Source organism: Bubalus kerabau, chromosome 10, assembly GCF_029407905.1.
Source record: "Bubalus kerabau isolate K-KA32 ecotype Philippines breed swamp buffalo chromosome 10, PCC_UOA_SB_1v2, whole genome shotgun sequence".
Taxonomy (NCBI): Eukaryota; Metazoa; Chordata; class Mammalia; order Artiodactyla; family Bovidae; genus Bubalus; species Bubalus kerabau.
The window spans coordinates 23721766-23736916 of record NC_073633.1 but is presented as its reverse complement, the minus strand read 5'-3'; the positions used below and the strand labels follow the sequence as shown (position 1 = coordinate 23736916).

General features: G+C 45.9%; 1 protein-coding gene across 10 annotated transcripts in view; it reads left to right on the top strand.

Moving 5' to 3' along the window:
* ADPGK (ADP dependent glucokinase) overlaps nucleotides 1-8204 on the top strand; it is a 31946-nt gene extending 23742 nt beyond the window's left edge. For 5 of the 10 annotated variants that reach the window (XM_055536916.1, XM_055536918.1, XM_055536924.1 and 2 more), the window contains 3 exons: nucleotides 1221-1417; nucleotides 2036-2134; nucleotides 6608-8204. In XM_055536916.1, coding sequence (XP_055392891.1) covers nucleotides 1221-1417; nucleotides 2036-2134; nucleotides 6608-7162 — 851 coding nt within the window. In that variant the 3' untranslated portion in view covers nucleotides 7163-8204. The remainder of the gene's footprint in view (nucleotides 1-1220; nucleotides 1418-2035; nucleotides 2135-6607) is intronic. The other 5 variants (XM_055536917.1, XM_055536922.1, XM_055536923.1 and 2 more) reach the window with 5 other exon arrangements.
* The last annotated feature ends 6947 nt before the right edge of the window (nucleotides 8205-15151 follow it).

Sequence of the window (15151 nt, the reverse complement as noted above, 5' to 3'; positions counted from 1 at the left end):
GGACTTTAAGGAGAGGAATGTGGGATCCTCATGGTGTGGTGCAGAGTGAGCTTGGAAAAACCTCGTGCCCCCACACCGGCCCTCCCTTAGGACTCAGGCACCAGCACCCTCCCCTCGGGTGCGTGGCAGCTGTGTGTATGTGGGGTGGGGGGGCATCTTAACTGGTACTTCACCACCTAACTGCACACCAGGATCTACAGGGGGCTGCTGTCTGCACATTAAAAACTAGGTTCTGACTAGGCCGATGCTGAGAGGCACTCCTGTAGCTGCAGAGACTCCCAGCTACCGCTGCCCAGGACCCAGCTGGGGAGGGTCTGGCCTCCTCCTGCTTGGGTCAGATTAGTGAACACTGAGTGGGCAGGCTCTGCAGGGGGCCGTGACTGGGCTGTGGGAATCAAAGACACACAGTATTGAGTGGGGATGTGGCCCAAAGATGAGTAATGATACAGATCTGAACACTAGATAAAACAGTAGAAAACTCAAAGCAAAGTGATAGATCATCAAACCATGTAAAGGAAAACCACTGGATCCTCAAAGTAGCGGGAGCACACCTTGGGCTGAGCAGTCAGCAACCATTTAGGGAGGGAATAATACGTGAACTTAGTCTTTATTCCTTATTACAGTCATTATTCCACAGAAGCTTGCTCATAGGAGGCTGGAGCAGCCATTTACTCTTAGCTTCCAGATCAAATGCCCAGAAGTCACCATTGGGCAGCAGGGCTGGGGGTGGGGTGTGGTCGGCCTGGCTCTTGGAATTCCAGCCTCCTTAGGTCCCAACAAAGTGACAGGTGCTAGGGCGCACCCGTGAAGTGGAAGTTGCTTCAGGAAAGGCAGCCTGTCCTGCACGCAGGCCTGCATGGTGTGCTGCACACTGGGGTTTGGGAGTCATGCTCTGGGAGGGGAGGGACCGGGGCTCCTGGGTATGAGGGCTGAGGGGACAGAACTTTCCTGGGACTCGAGGGGCATGACCCTGCCAGCCCTTGACAAAGGCACACAGCACCCATACTGTGTTTTTGTGGGGTTGGGGTTTCTGGTTCATTGCCAACCACGGTCCTGGCCGTGGCACTGTGCTCCCCTTAGGCCATGGCAGCTGGGGTTCACTCATCCAGAGGCCCGCCTGCCCCGAGCCAAGGCTCCAGTGGGGTCCTGCCTTCCCCACACAGCTCGGAGACTCAAAGCTTCTTCCTTTTCTTCCCGTTGTGTTGACTGGGCTTTTCTAGGGGAGGAGTGGGACCAGTTAAAAGCTCCCCATGCCAACCGGTTCATCTTCTCCCACGACCTCTCCAACGGGGCCATGAATATGCTGGAGGTGTTTGTGTCTAGCCTGGAGGAGTTTCAGCCAGACCTTGTGGTCCTCTCTGGATTGCACATGATGGAGGGACAGAGCAAGGAGTTCCAGAGGAAGAGGCTCTTGGAGGTAATGGTGGCACCGTTACAGAATTTCACAGATGGCAGCTCATGTTTTCCTTCGGATTTCCGCCTCTCTTGGCCTCTGCAGCCTGCACTGCCTTGCCCTAGGTCCCAGCCTCCCGGTATGGGTCGTGGTAGCCAAGAAGCCTGCCTCCCACTCCAGCAGGGCACCTCACGGTGTTTTTCCAGGCGCAGGCGGCAGCTTGAGTAGGACAGGTCAGAACATCATATTGCCTGAGCCTCTGCTTCCTGTGCTAAACCAAACATGGCTGCAGGCTGCAGTGTTTGTGGTCTGTGTCCTTCATGTTTTCCGTATCATTCATTCACATCAGCGTGTTGCAGATTCACACAGCACTTGAAGCCGATTGCTCAGTTTAGGTCCCCAGGAAGAGGTTGGCTGTGTGAACGTTCAGGGGGGTTTCCCAGTGCACTCCAAGTCCTTAACCCCAGCGCCTCCCTGCAGAGCCTAGTTGTCCCTGTTGGGCAAAGCCTCCCTTGTCCACAGAGACTGTGGTCACCCGTGTAGCCAGGAGCTCTCATGAGGATGCACTGCCTCTTGGACCCATCCTTCTCTCTTGCCTGACTCCTTGTTTCTGATGGCAGTGCTCTCCTCTTGTCTCTGCAGGTCGTGACCTCCATTTCTGACATCCCTACAGGTGTTCCAGTTCACCTGGAGCTGGCCAGCATGACCAACAAGGAGCTCATGAGCACCATTGTGCACCAGGTAACCCACGGGCAGTACTCGGGGCTCAGTGTGCTGTGGGTGTCATCTCACCCAGACCTGGTCCACGAGATCCAAGTGAGGAGCCAGGACTGCCCTGGAGCAGGATCTCCTGCTAAGTTAGGAAGACGGCAGAGTTACTGATGGGTTCATTTACTTCAGTTTAGCCAACTAAACTAAAAAGTCATGTCTGACTCTTTGTGACCCCATGAACTGTAGCACGCCAGGCCTCCCTGTCCATCACCAACCCCTGGAGTTTACTTAAACTCATGTCCATTGAGTCGGTGGTGCCATCCAACCACCTCATCCTCTGTCACCCCCTTCTCCTCCCGCCTTCAATCTTTCCCAGCATCAGGGTCTTTTCCAAGGAGTCAGTTCTTCACATCAGGTGGCCAAAGTATTGGAGCTTCAGCATCAATCCTTTACAGTGAATATTCAGGACTGATTTCCTTCAGGATTGACTGGTTTGATCTTGCAGTCCCAGGGACTCTCAAGAGTCTTCTCCAACACCACAGTTCAAAAGCACTCAGCTTTCTTTATGGTGCAACTCCCACATCCATATATGACTACTGGAAAAACCATACCTTTGACTAGACAGTACCTTTGTTGGCAAAGTAATGTCTCTGCTTTTTAATATGCTGTCTAGGTTGGTCATAGCTTTTCTTTCAAGGAGCAAGCATCTTTTAATTTCACGGCTGCAGTCACCATCTGCAATGATTTTGGAGCCCAAAACAATAAAGTCTGTCACTGTTTTCATTGTTTCCCCATCTGTTTGCCATAAAGTGATGGGACCAGATGCCATGATCTTATTTTTTTGAATGTTGAGTTTTAAGCCAGCTTTTTCACTCTCCTTTTTCACTCTCATCAAGAGGCTCTTAAGTTCCTCTTTGTTTTCTGTCATAAGGGTGGTGTCATCTGCATATCTGAGGTTATTGATATTTCTCCCAGCAGTCTTGATCCCAGCTTGTGCTTCATCTAGCCCGGCATTTCACATGATGTACTCTACATAGAAGTTAAATAAGCAGGGTGACAATATACATCCTTGACGTACTTCTTTCCCAGTTTGGAACCAATCCATTGTTCCATATCTGGTTCTAACTGTTGGTTCTTGACCTGCATACAGATTTCTCAGGAGGCAGGTCAGGTGGTCTTATATTCCCATCTCTTTAAGAATTTTCCATAGTTTACTGTGATCCACACAGTCAAAGGCTTTGGCATAGTCAATAAAGCAGAAGTAGATGCTTTTCTGGAACTCTCTTGCTTTTTCTGTGATCTAATGGATGTTGGCAATTTGATCTCTGGTTCCTCTGCCTTTTCTAAATCCAACTTGAACATCCGGAAGTTTATGGTTCACGTACTGTTGAAGCTTCGCTTGGAGAATTTTGAGCATTACTTTGCTAGTGTGTGAGGTGAGTGCATTTGTGCAGTAGTTTGAACATTTCTTTGGCATTCCCTTTCTCTGGAATTAGAATGAAAACTGACCTTTTCCAGTCCTGTGGCTACTACTGAGTTTTCCAAATCTGCTGGCATATTGAGTGCAGCACTTTCACAGCATCATCTTTTAGGATTTGAAATAGGTCAGCTGGAATTCCATCACCTCCGCTAGCTTTGTTTGTAGTGATGCTCCCTAAGGCCCACTTGACTTCACATTCCAGGATATCTGGCTCTAGGTGGGTGATCACACCATCATGTTTATCTGCGTCCTTAACATCTTTTTTGTATAGTTCTTCTGTGTATTCTTGCCACCTCGTCTTAATATTCTTCTGCTTCTGTTAGGTCCATACTGTTTCTCTCCTTTATTGTGCCCATCTTTGCATGAAATGTTCCCTTGGTATTTCTAGTTTTCTTGAAGAGATCTCTAGTCTTTCCCTTTCTATTGTTTTCCTCTATTTCTTTGCATTGATTACTTAAGAAGGCTTTCTTATCTCTCCTTGCTATTCTTTGGAACTCTGCATTGATGGGTATATCTTTCCTTTTCTTTGCCTTTCGCTTCTCTTCTTTTCATAGCTATTTGTAAGGCCTCCTCAGACAACCTTTTGCCTTTCTGTGTTTCTTTTTCTTGGGGGTGGTTTTGATCACAGCCTCTTGTACAATGTCATGAACCTCTGTCCATAGTTCTCAGGCACTCTATCAGATCTAATCCCTTGAATCTATTTGTCACTTCTACTGTATAATCATAAGGAATTTGATTTAGGTCATCAATTTAAGTCTGAATTTTGCAATTAGGAGTTCATGATCTAAGCCATAGTCAGCTCCCAGACTTGTTTTTGCTGACTGTATAGAGCTTCTCCATCTTTGGCTGCAAAAACTATAATCAGTCTGATTTTGATGTGTTTCACGGGGTGTGTTACCAATGGGTTCGTAGTGTGTGTTTCTCCTTCTAGCATGGGGAGGTTGGAAGTGAATCCCTTTTGCAGTGGAACCCAAAGGAGAAAACCAAAAACCCAACCCCGGTGCTTTCAGTTGAACTTCAGGAAGCTCAGAGAAAGGAAATTTGGGGGACACTTCACTCCCTTGCCATCAGGCCCCCAGGTGTTCAGCCTTTGGACAGTAATAATGATCAGATAAATCCAAGAGTGGGATGCTTGAGAGCACAGATTTTGAAAACCAGGATTGGAATGCCAGCTTTGCCTGCCCTCTCTAGTTCTGTGAACTTAGGCAGGTTAGTTAACCTCTTGTTTTTTAACGTCTTTCATGGGTAATATATGGTTCAAAAGTCACAAAATATTAAAAGATGCACAGTGAAGTCTCCCTTCCTCCTGCCCTTGTACCCACTGTTAGTAACCTCCTTACGAGTTTTGTCTCATCCCTCCAGATTCATTGTGTGCATATATAAGCAAATGGGGAAGAGCCTTATAATTTCATCCCTCTTTATCCCAAAAGATAGCATAGCATACTGCATAGACTGTTGTGCACTTTGCTTTTTTCCACTGGATGCATTTTGGAGATGTTTTCTCTGTCATCACATGGAGAGTCATCTCCCTGCTGCCACGTGCGTAGAAGCAGCCGTGTTGCACGCAGGGTCTTTAATGCCAGCCAGAGCTGAGTGTTTGGCTCACTGACCTTTTCTGTTCCTACAGCGCTGCAGTGAGTAACCTTTTACATGAGTTTAATTCGACCCATGACCAGGTACATGTGGATGATACATTCTCAGAAGTTGAACTGCTAGATTGGGGCATAAAAAGCATTTGTCAGTTTGATCCTGCAAAGTTAGCATCCATGAGCACAGCACAGGTTTACTTCTACTTCTTTGCAGTGCTCTTTTCCTCATATATTTGCTGCTGAAACATGATTTTTAAATGTGCTTTCTTATCAGTCAAACATGTGAAAGGTGTTTAGGGCAGTTTTAGGCTCACAGCAGAAGTGAGCAGGATGTAGAGTTCCCGCATAGCTCTCGCACCCCCGCCCCCAGCCACAGCCTCCCCCGTCTGCAGAGGGACATTTGTCACAGTGAACCAACACTGGCAAGTCGTCGTCATGCAGAGCCCACAATTTACATTAGGGTTCACGCCTGGTGCTTTTCAGTATGATTTTTATTCATGTATTTCTCTTCTTGAGGTTATTTTTTCACTTCTTTAAAAAGCCATGTTTGTTTCATTTTCTGCATAACTATCTACCTAACCTTTCTAAGCTTCAGTCCCCTTAGCTGTAAGGTGGAGGCAACCCCTCCCAACCCCTCCTTCCTTCAGAGCTTTACAGCAAGGAGTGAGTGAAATAGAGCCGTTAGCGTGACATCTGATATAGACCATACGGCAAACAGAAGTGCTGTTACATGAGCACCCCTGACTTTTATATAAATACACACAGGGCTCATCACTCTTGCACAAACATTCACTTTATGCAAGTCCCTGCTCTGAGGAAGGAAGTGCTAATTAAGAAAGATAGTGAGGTGGACATCATGGTTCCCCTCAAAACAGAAGACCTGGCACCTGTTTGGTGCTGTTTTCCACAGTGTTATTATCGCGTAACAGTCTTCCTAACCCACACCTGCTCAAAAAACTTAGATCTGACACGAGGCGCACTCCTCGCGACCCTGGCTGTGGGGTGGGCTCTTCTCCACTGTGCGGGTATAACACCTGCTGATGTTCGGGAACTGAGAGTCAGGCCCCATCAGCGGTGAGAGGCTCTGCTGCATGTGCCGAGGCAGAGACTGGGCACTGTGGAAAGGAATCCAGAGTGCACACACTCTGCTTTGTCCTCCAGCGTGTAACAGGAGGCTGGCTCTAATACAGCATCACTGCACCTTCCCGGTTACTGTGTGATATTGCGAGTGGAGTCTAGTGGAGTCTAGCTAGAGGTGTGAGAGCCAAGATAGTGACCTTGATCTGTCACTCAGTGCCTTCAGGGGCAGGGAGTCCTCTGGGAAGGAAGGAAGATGGCCCTGCCTTCCCTCCTTAACTTCCGTCACTGGCCATGTCCTAGGAGGTTAGGAGCTAGGTGTCCATCAGAAAGAGACCCCCATTTTGTTTCTGTTAGCAGGTCTTTCCTGCCGTGACTTCCCTGGGGCTGAATGAACAGGAGCTGTTATTTCTCAGCCAGTCGGCATCTGGACCTCACTCTTCTCTTTCTTCCTGGAATGGTGTTCCTGATGTGGGCGTGGTCAGCGACATCCTCTTTTGGATCTTGAAGGAACATGGGAAAAGTGAAAGCAGAGCCTCTGACCTCAGCAGGATCCATTTCCACACACTGGCCTACCACATCCTGGCGACTGTAGATGGACACTGGGCCAACCAGCTGGCCGCCGTGGCTGCAGGCGCCCGTGTGGCTGCGACACAGGCCTGCGCGACGGAGACCATAGACACCCACCGCGTATCTCTGAAGGCACCCCTCGAGTTCATGACCTCCCGTTTGGAGGCCGGCTCCAGGGTTGTGTTAAACCCAAATGAGCCAGTGGTCGAATGGCACAGGGAGGGCGTGTCCTTCCACTTCACACCAGTGCTGGTGTGTAAAGATCCTGTTCGAACTGTGGGCCTCGGAGATGCCATCTCAGCCGAAGGACTCTTCTATTCAGAAGTACACCCTCACTCGTAGGAAGGTTGTTGGGGTCATTTTTCTGATGAAGGAAAACTAGCCAACCTAAAAATGACAGGAATTCAGTGCTCTGGGAAATAGGATTGAGTGTGTCAAAAATCATTTCTGTTGATCAAACTGAAAGACAGCCAAAGAAACAACAGCAGATTAAACTGTACCAGATACATTCCAGCCTTTTGACAATTACACAGAAACATTTCAGGTTTTAATCGCAATTCAGCTGTCTACTAACAAGACTGGATTTTTGTTCTCGTTTATTTTTATGTTGTGTGTTACAGGGGTAAAAACTTGATTCTCCAACCCCTTTTCAGGTATTTTAGGCCAGACTCCTTGCCCATGAGAGCATGTCGGTTGAAGAAAGCACTCCCTTCTTGCCCACCTCAGATGCGCATGCTCACTCACCCGTTCTCCCGTCTCTGAAAGCCCAGTGTGAGTTCTTGCATTGTCAGCTCAGCACCCATGACAGGATCATAATTTCCATTCAGTGTTATAATGACAATATTCAATGAATGCACCTTCTCAGTTTTCTGCTCCCAAATTAAGACAGAGCCACAGGTAAGGACAAAATAGCGCTCCTGTGTTTCAGAGAGACAGCAGAGGCTGGGTGCCTCGTGGAGCCCTTGAGGGAGCCAGTCACTCTGCAGTTAGGGGCCTGGCTGGCCTGCAGGGTGGTGCTGTGAGCTGAAGGGCTGCACCTTCCTGCCCTGGCTCCTTAACTGTAGACTGGCTGGTCAGAGGCTGCTGTGCCTGGGCCCACCCTCATTGCCCAGCTCTGGACATGATTTCTATAGCAGAAGACTGATCTGTGTTCATTGTGATCCTTAAAGGAATTTTAGTTTTACAACTGGAATCTGCTTCTGGGTGTACAACAGATCATGTATGTTTTACTATGTTTTACAGTGATACATCACATCTGTTAAAGAGTTCAACCTCCTAAGAGCCCCAGGATCATAAATAAATTTGTCATATTATGTATTTATTTTTATAAATCGAGACTTCAGTGTGCTTTTAAATATATTAAAAACGATTTACATTTCTGGAATCCTAAGTCTGTCTGTGATTGATTTCATTTCTACCATGATTCTGGAGCCAGCTAAAATGTAAATCATTTTGATCTTGACTTGTGACTTACATGTTCCTCTGCTGTTGAGGTGTTTGATTATCTTGTCTTCCCCATCACATTGAGTCTGAGCTGTAGGTCTGTCCTCTGGTTTAAAGTGACATACTAGTCTCAAGCAGTCAAGCCAATATGACCCAGTAATTTGAAAATGTGTGTGAAGAGCCTTCTCGATTTGTTCAGAGAACACTGGGAACACGTGTCAACTGGTGGCAGGCCTTCTTGGGTCAGGGGTAATCGTTCACGCTGGGCTCACAGCAGCAGCTTCTGGAATCTCAAAGCCACCTCACGTTCTCAATTTATGACCTTCCCTCCTGGTTTGGCTGAGAAGGAACAGCCTGATTACTCCTTTGAAGACAAGGCTAGAGAACTATGCAGACTGAAATTCAAAGCCAAGTAGCTTATTAAGGAAATCTCTGGCTGCTACCTCATCAGTCTGCTTTGAAGCTCAATAAAAATAATTCAACAATCTTATGTTTTTATTAGAAAAGCTTAAGTGAGAAGAAATTTCTCTTTTCCCAAGAAAGAATAATTCATCATTTATGTTCTAACCCTAAGCAGCAATGTTCTCCATGTGATCTTTTTCTTACAGGCAGCCCTTGTCCTTAGTACATTCTCAACAAGTTCTCCAGTTCTCGCTGGTGATGTCAAGGAAGATGATCAGGAGGTGTGGACAGCAGTGTTTTCCAAAAGGTGGGTTTTGAACTATTAATCATGACTAAATCAACTTGGTTATAAAGTATCAAAATGCATCATACATTATAGGAATAATTCTTTTAAGTATTGTTTATAAAACTATATTCCTGAGTGTGTGTGTGTAGGTATGAGTGTATGTGTATCCCTCTGTGAACGTCCCACCTTTCTACAAGCACATTAAGCTTTGGGAGGAAGATTAACTGGGCTCCATCACCGAGGATGGACAGATGATGCAGCAGTGAGTTGGAAGGGCTGGAGAAACTGAAGAGGTGGAGCTGCTAGCCCCATGGCTTTGAGCTATATTTTACAAAGGTTTCCATGTATGATTTTATATGAACAAGAATAGTTTGAAAATCCCCTGGACTAGAAAGGATGCCTGGTGAAAAAGGATCCTTCCTAAAAACTTCTATCACTCACTCTTTACATTCCCTTAAAACTGATTTAATGTTCAGGGAAAAGCTGCAGCACACAGAACACTGTCAGGAGACATAAAAATTCAACCAAAAATCAGTAATAGTTACTGTGCAGATTCAGTTTCCATGCTCTTACTCTGTCAAGTTTGAGTGGGGCAGAGGTAATTATTCATCAGCAGAAGAAATCTGAATTCTCTGCAGGGCATGAGATGGCAAGTGTCGTATGCTGTTGGTACCTTTCCTGAGCCTCATCTTTCCTCATCTGTAAAATGAGACTTGTAATGGTCCTTACCCTTATAGTGTTTTTAATTAAAAAGGAATGCCAAGCAAAATATTAGTACAATATGTGGCACGTATGTAAAAGTTGGTTAATTGTCAGTTATAACTGAACCAGGCCATTTCTTGGGTCTTTCTAAAAATAGCTGAAAATCATTGAAACACTACCACAGTGATCATTTAACATTTTTTAATCTTTTTTTAGGTAAAGATTTTCATTCAAACAATGAAACTGTAGAAATTTCAAGTCCACTTGGTAAGTTTTGGGAAATCTATATACATACCTAACCCGAGTGCCTGTCCAGATACAGAACGTTTCCATCACCCACATAGTTCTGTCAGGCCACTTCCGGGATAGCATCAGCCTCAGCCCTGACCCCCGAAGCACACATCATAATCTTTTTCATCATAAATTGTTTTGTCTGTTCTGGAACTTCTTAGAAATGGAAACATATGATATTTATCCTTTTGTATAGAGCTCTTTTTTTTTTTAATGTTTCCTGACTTTGATTTTTAAATTTTTATTGAAGAATAGTTGATTTACAATGTTGTGTTAGTTTCAGGTGTACAGCAAACCGATTGTTATAAATGTATATAAATATGTAGGGTTTTTTTTTTTTTTACATTTTCTTCCATTATAGGTTATTACAAGATACTGAGTATAGTAACCTGGGCCCTATACTAGGTCCTTGTTGATGATTTATTTTATATATAGTAGTATATATATTTTAACCGCAAACTCCCTATTTTATCTTCCCCCCTTTCCCTTTGGTAACCGTAATTTTGTTTTCTATGTCTGTGAGTCTCTGTTTTGTAAGTAAGTTCATTTGCATCATTTTTTAGATTCCACAGTAAGCAACCTATTTGTCTTCCTCCGTCTGGCTTACTTCACTCAGTATATTACTCTAGGGCCATTCATGTTGCTTCAAATGGCGTTATTTCGCTCTGTTTTATGGCTGAGTAATACTCCTGTGTGAGTGTGTATGTGTGTACATCTTCTTTATCCATTCATCTGTGGATGGACATTTAGGTTGCTTCCATGTCCTGGCTATTGTAAATAGCACTGCAGGGAACACTGGGATACATGTATCTTTTCAAATTATATTTTTCTCCAGATATACTCAGGAGTGGCATTGCAGGATCGTACGGTAAGGAACATCCACCAGTTAAGTTCAGTCCCTCAGTTGTTTCCAACTCTTTGCAACCCCATGGACTGCAGCACGCCAGGCCTCCCTGTCCATCACCAGCTCCCGGAGTTAACTCAGACTTAAGTCTATTAGTCAGTGGTACCATCTCATCCTCTCTTGTCCCCTTCTCCTGCCTGCCTGCAATCTTTCTCAGCATCAGGGTCTTTTCAGATGAGTCAGTAGTTCGCATCAGGTAGCCAAAGTATTGGAGTTTCAGCTTCAGCATCAGTCCTTCCAATGAATATTCAGGACTGATCTCCTTTAGGATGGACTGGTTGGATCTCCTTGCAGTCCAACAGACTCTCAAGACTCCCCCAACACCACAGTTCAAAAGCATCAATTCTTCGGCACTCAGCTTTCTTTATAGTCCAACTCGCACATCCATACATGACTACTGGAAAAACCATAGGCTTGACTAGACGGACCTTTGTCGGCAAAGTAATGTCTCTGTTTTTTAATATGCTCTCTAGGTTGGTCATAGCTTTTCTTCCAAGGAGTAAGCGTCTTTTAATTTCATGGCTGCAGTCACTATCTGCAGTGATTTTGGAGCCCCCAAAAATAAAGTGAGCCACTGTTTCTCCATCTATTTGCCATGAAGTGATGGGACCAGATGCTGTGATCTTCGTTTCCTGAATGTTGAGTTTTAAGCCAACTTTTTCACTCTCCTCTTTCACTTTCATCAAGAGGCTCTTTCATTCTTCACTTTCTGCCATAAGGGTGGTGTCATCTGCATATCTGAGGTTATTGATATTTCTCTCGGCAATCTTGACTCCAGCTTGTGCTTCATCCAGCCCAGCATTTCTCATGATGTATTCTGCATATAAGTTAAATAAGCAGGGTGATAATATACAGCCTTGACGTACTCCTTTTCCTATTTGGAACCAGTCTGTTGTTCCATGTTCAGTCTAACTGTTGCTTCCTGACCTGCATACAGGTTTCTCGAGAGGCAGGTTAGGTAGTCTGGTATTCCCATCTTTTTCAGAATTTTCCAGTTTATTGTGATCCACACAGTCAAAGGCTTTGGCATAGTCAATAAATCAGAAATAGATGTTTTTATGGAACTCTCTTGCTTTTTCCATGATCCAGTGGATGTTGGCAATTTGATCTCTGGTTCCTCTGCCTTTTTTAAAACCAGCTTGAACATCAGGAAGTTCATGGTTCACATATTGCTGAAGCCTGGCTTGGAGAATTTTGAGCATTACTTTACTAGCATGTGAGATGAGTGCAATTGTGTGGTAGTTTGAGCGTTCTTTGGCATTGCCTTTCTTTGGGATTAGAATGAAAACTGACCTTTTCCAGTCCTGTGGCCACTGCTGAGTTTTCCAGATTTGCTGGCATATTGAGTGCAGCACTTTCACAGCATCATCTTTCAGGATTTGAAATAGCTCCACTGGAATTCCATCACCTCTACTAGCTTTGTTCATAGTGATGCTTCCTAAGGCCCACTTGACTTCACATTCCAGGATGTCTGGCTGTAGATGAGTGATCATACCATCGTGATTATCTTGGTCATGAAGATCTTTTTAGTACAATTCTTCTGTGTATTCTTGCCACCTCTTCTTAATATCTTCTGCTTCTGTTAGGTCCATACCATTTCTGTCCTTTATCGAGCCCATTTTTGCATGAAATGTTCCCTTGGTATCTCTAATTTTCTTGAAGAGATCTCTAGTCTTTCCCATTCTGTTGTTTTCCTCTGTTTCTTTGCATTGATTGCTGAGGAAGGCTTTCTTATCTCTCCTTGCTATTCTTTGGAACTCTGCATTCAGATGCTTATATCTTTCCTTTTCTCCTTTGCTTTTCGCTTCTTTTCACAGCTATTTATAAGGCCTCCCAGACAGCCATTTTGCTTTTTTGCATTTCTTTTCCATGGGGATGGTCTTGATCCCTGTCTCCTGTACAATGTCACGAACCTCCATCCTTAGTTCATCAGGCACTTTATCTATCAGATCTAGTCCCTTAAATCCATTTCTCACTTCCACTGTATAATCATAAGGGATTTGATTTAGGTCATACCTGAATGATCTAGTGGTTTTCTCCACTTTCTTCAATTTCAGTCTGAATTTGGCAATAAGGAGCTCATGATCTGAGCCACAGTGAGCTCCCAGTCTTGTTTTTGCTGACTGTACAGAGTTTCTCCATCTTTGGCTGCAAAGAATATAATCAATCTGATTTCAGTGTTGACCATCTGGTGATGTCCATGTGTAGAGTCTTCTCTTGTGTTGTTGGAAGAGGGTGTTTGCTATGACCAGTGTGTTCTCTTGGCAAAACTCTTATTAGCCTTTGCCCTGCTTCATTCCGTATTCCAAGGCCAAATTTGCCTGTTACTCCAGGTGTTTCTTGACTTCTACTTTTGCATTCTAGTCCCCTATAATGAAAAGGACTTTTTTGGGTGTTAGTTCTAAAAGGTCTTGTCGGTCTTCATAGAACCGTTCAACTTCAGCTTCTTCAGCGTTACTGGTTGGGGCATAGGCTTGGATTACCATGATATTGAATGGTTTGCCTTGGAAACAAAGAGAGATCTTTCTGTTGTTTTTGAGATTGCATCCAAGTACTGCATTTCAGACTCTTTTGTTGACTATGATGGCTACTCCATTTCTTCTAAGGGATTCCTGCCCACAGTAGTAGATATAATGGTCATCTGAGTTAAATTCACCTATTCCAGTCCATTTTAGTTCGCTGATTCCTAGAATGTCGATGTTCACTCTTGCCATCTCCTGTTTGATCACTTCCAATTTGCCTTGATTCATGGACCTGACATTCCAGGTTCCTATGCAATATTGCTCTTTACAGCATCGGACCTTGCTTCTATCACCAGTCACATCCACAATTGGGTATTGTTTTTGCTTTAGCTCCATCCCTTCATTCTTTCTGGAGTTATTTCTCCACTGATCTCCATAACATGTTGGGCACCTACCAACCTGGGGAGTTCCTCTTTCAGTATCCTATCATTTTGCCTTTTCATACTGTTCATGGGGCAAGAATACTGCAGTGGTTTGGCCATTCCCTTCTCCAGTGGACCACATTCTGTCAGACCTCTCCACCATGACCCACCCATCTTGGGTGGGCCCACAGGGCATGGCTTAGTTTCACTGAGTTAGACAAGGCTGTGGCCCGTGTGGTCAGATTGGCTAGTCTTCTGTGATTATGGTTTCCGTGTGTCTGCCCTCTGATGCCCTCTCGCAACACCCACCGTCTTACTTGGGTTTCTCTTACCATGGACGTGGGATATCGCTTCACGGCTGCTCCAGCAAAGTGCAGCCGCTGCTCCTTACCCTGGACGTGGGGTTGCTCCTCTCGGCCACCACTCCTGACCTTGGATGTAGGGTTTCTCCTCACGGCTGCCCTCCTGACCTTGAACGTGGAGTAGCTCCTCTCAGCCCTCCTGCGCCCGCGCAGCCACCACTCCTTGGACGTGGGGTTGCTCCTCTCGGCCACCGCCCCTGACCTCGGGCACGGGGTTGCTTCTCTCGGCCGCCGCCTGAATTTGGGCGAGGGGTAGCTCCTCTTGGCCGCGCTTCTGCGCAGTCCGTTGCAGCCGGTGCTGTAAGTGCACCCCGGCTCTGCTTCGGGAAGCGGGCAGAGGGAGGGAGGCGGGCGGGCCCTCCACTCATCCTGGGGGCTTTTTGGCTCCCGCGTGCTCTGGAGGGGGCAGACGAGGTTGCCAAGGGCATCTTGGTCAGGCGTGTTTGGGCCCCTGGGAAATGCACGTGCCATTAACCCCACCACAGAGCCGCCAGAACTTACATAGGACTGGGGAAACAGACTCTTGGTGGGCACAAACAGAACCTGGTACGCACCAGGATCCAGGAGAAAGGAGCAGTTACCCCAGAGATGAGAGACTGACCCAGACTTGCCCATGAGTGTCCAGGAGTCTCTGGCGGAGGTGTGGGTCAGGGGTGGCTTGCTGCAGGATTGGGGGCACTGAGTGTAGCAGTCTGTGCATGGGACCTTTTGAAGGAGGTCGCCATTATCTCATTACCTCCATCATAGTTTGGCCCCAGGTAAATAACAGGGAGGGAACACAGCCCCACCCATCAACAGAAAATTGGATTAAAAATTTACTGAGCATGGCCCCGCCCACCAGAACACCCACTTTCCCCTCAGTCAGTCTCTCCCATCAGGAAGCTTCCATAAGCCTTCTTATCCTTTTCCATCAGAGGGCAGACAGACTGAAAACCACAATCACCGAAAACCAATCTGGTCACATGGACCACAGCCTTGTCTAACCCAATGAAACTTATGAGCCATGCCATGTAGGGCCACCCAAGATGGACGGGTCATGGTAGAGAGTTCTGACAAA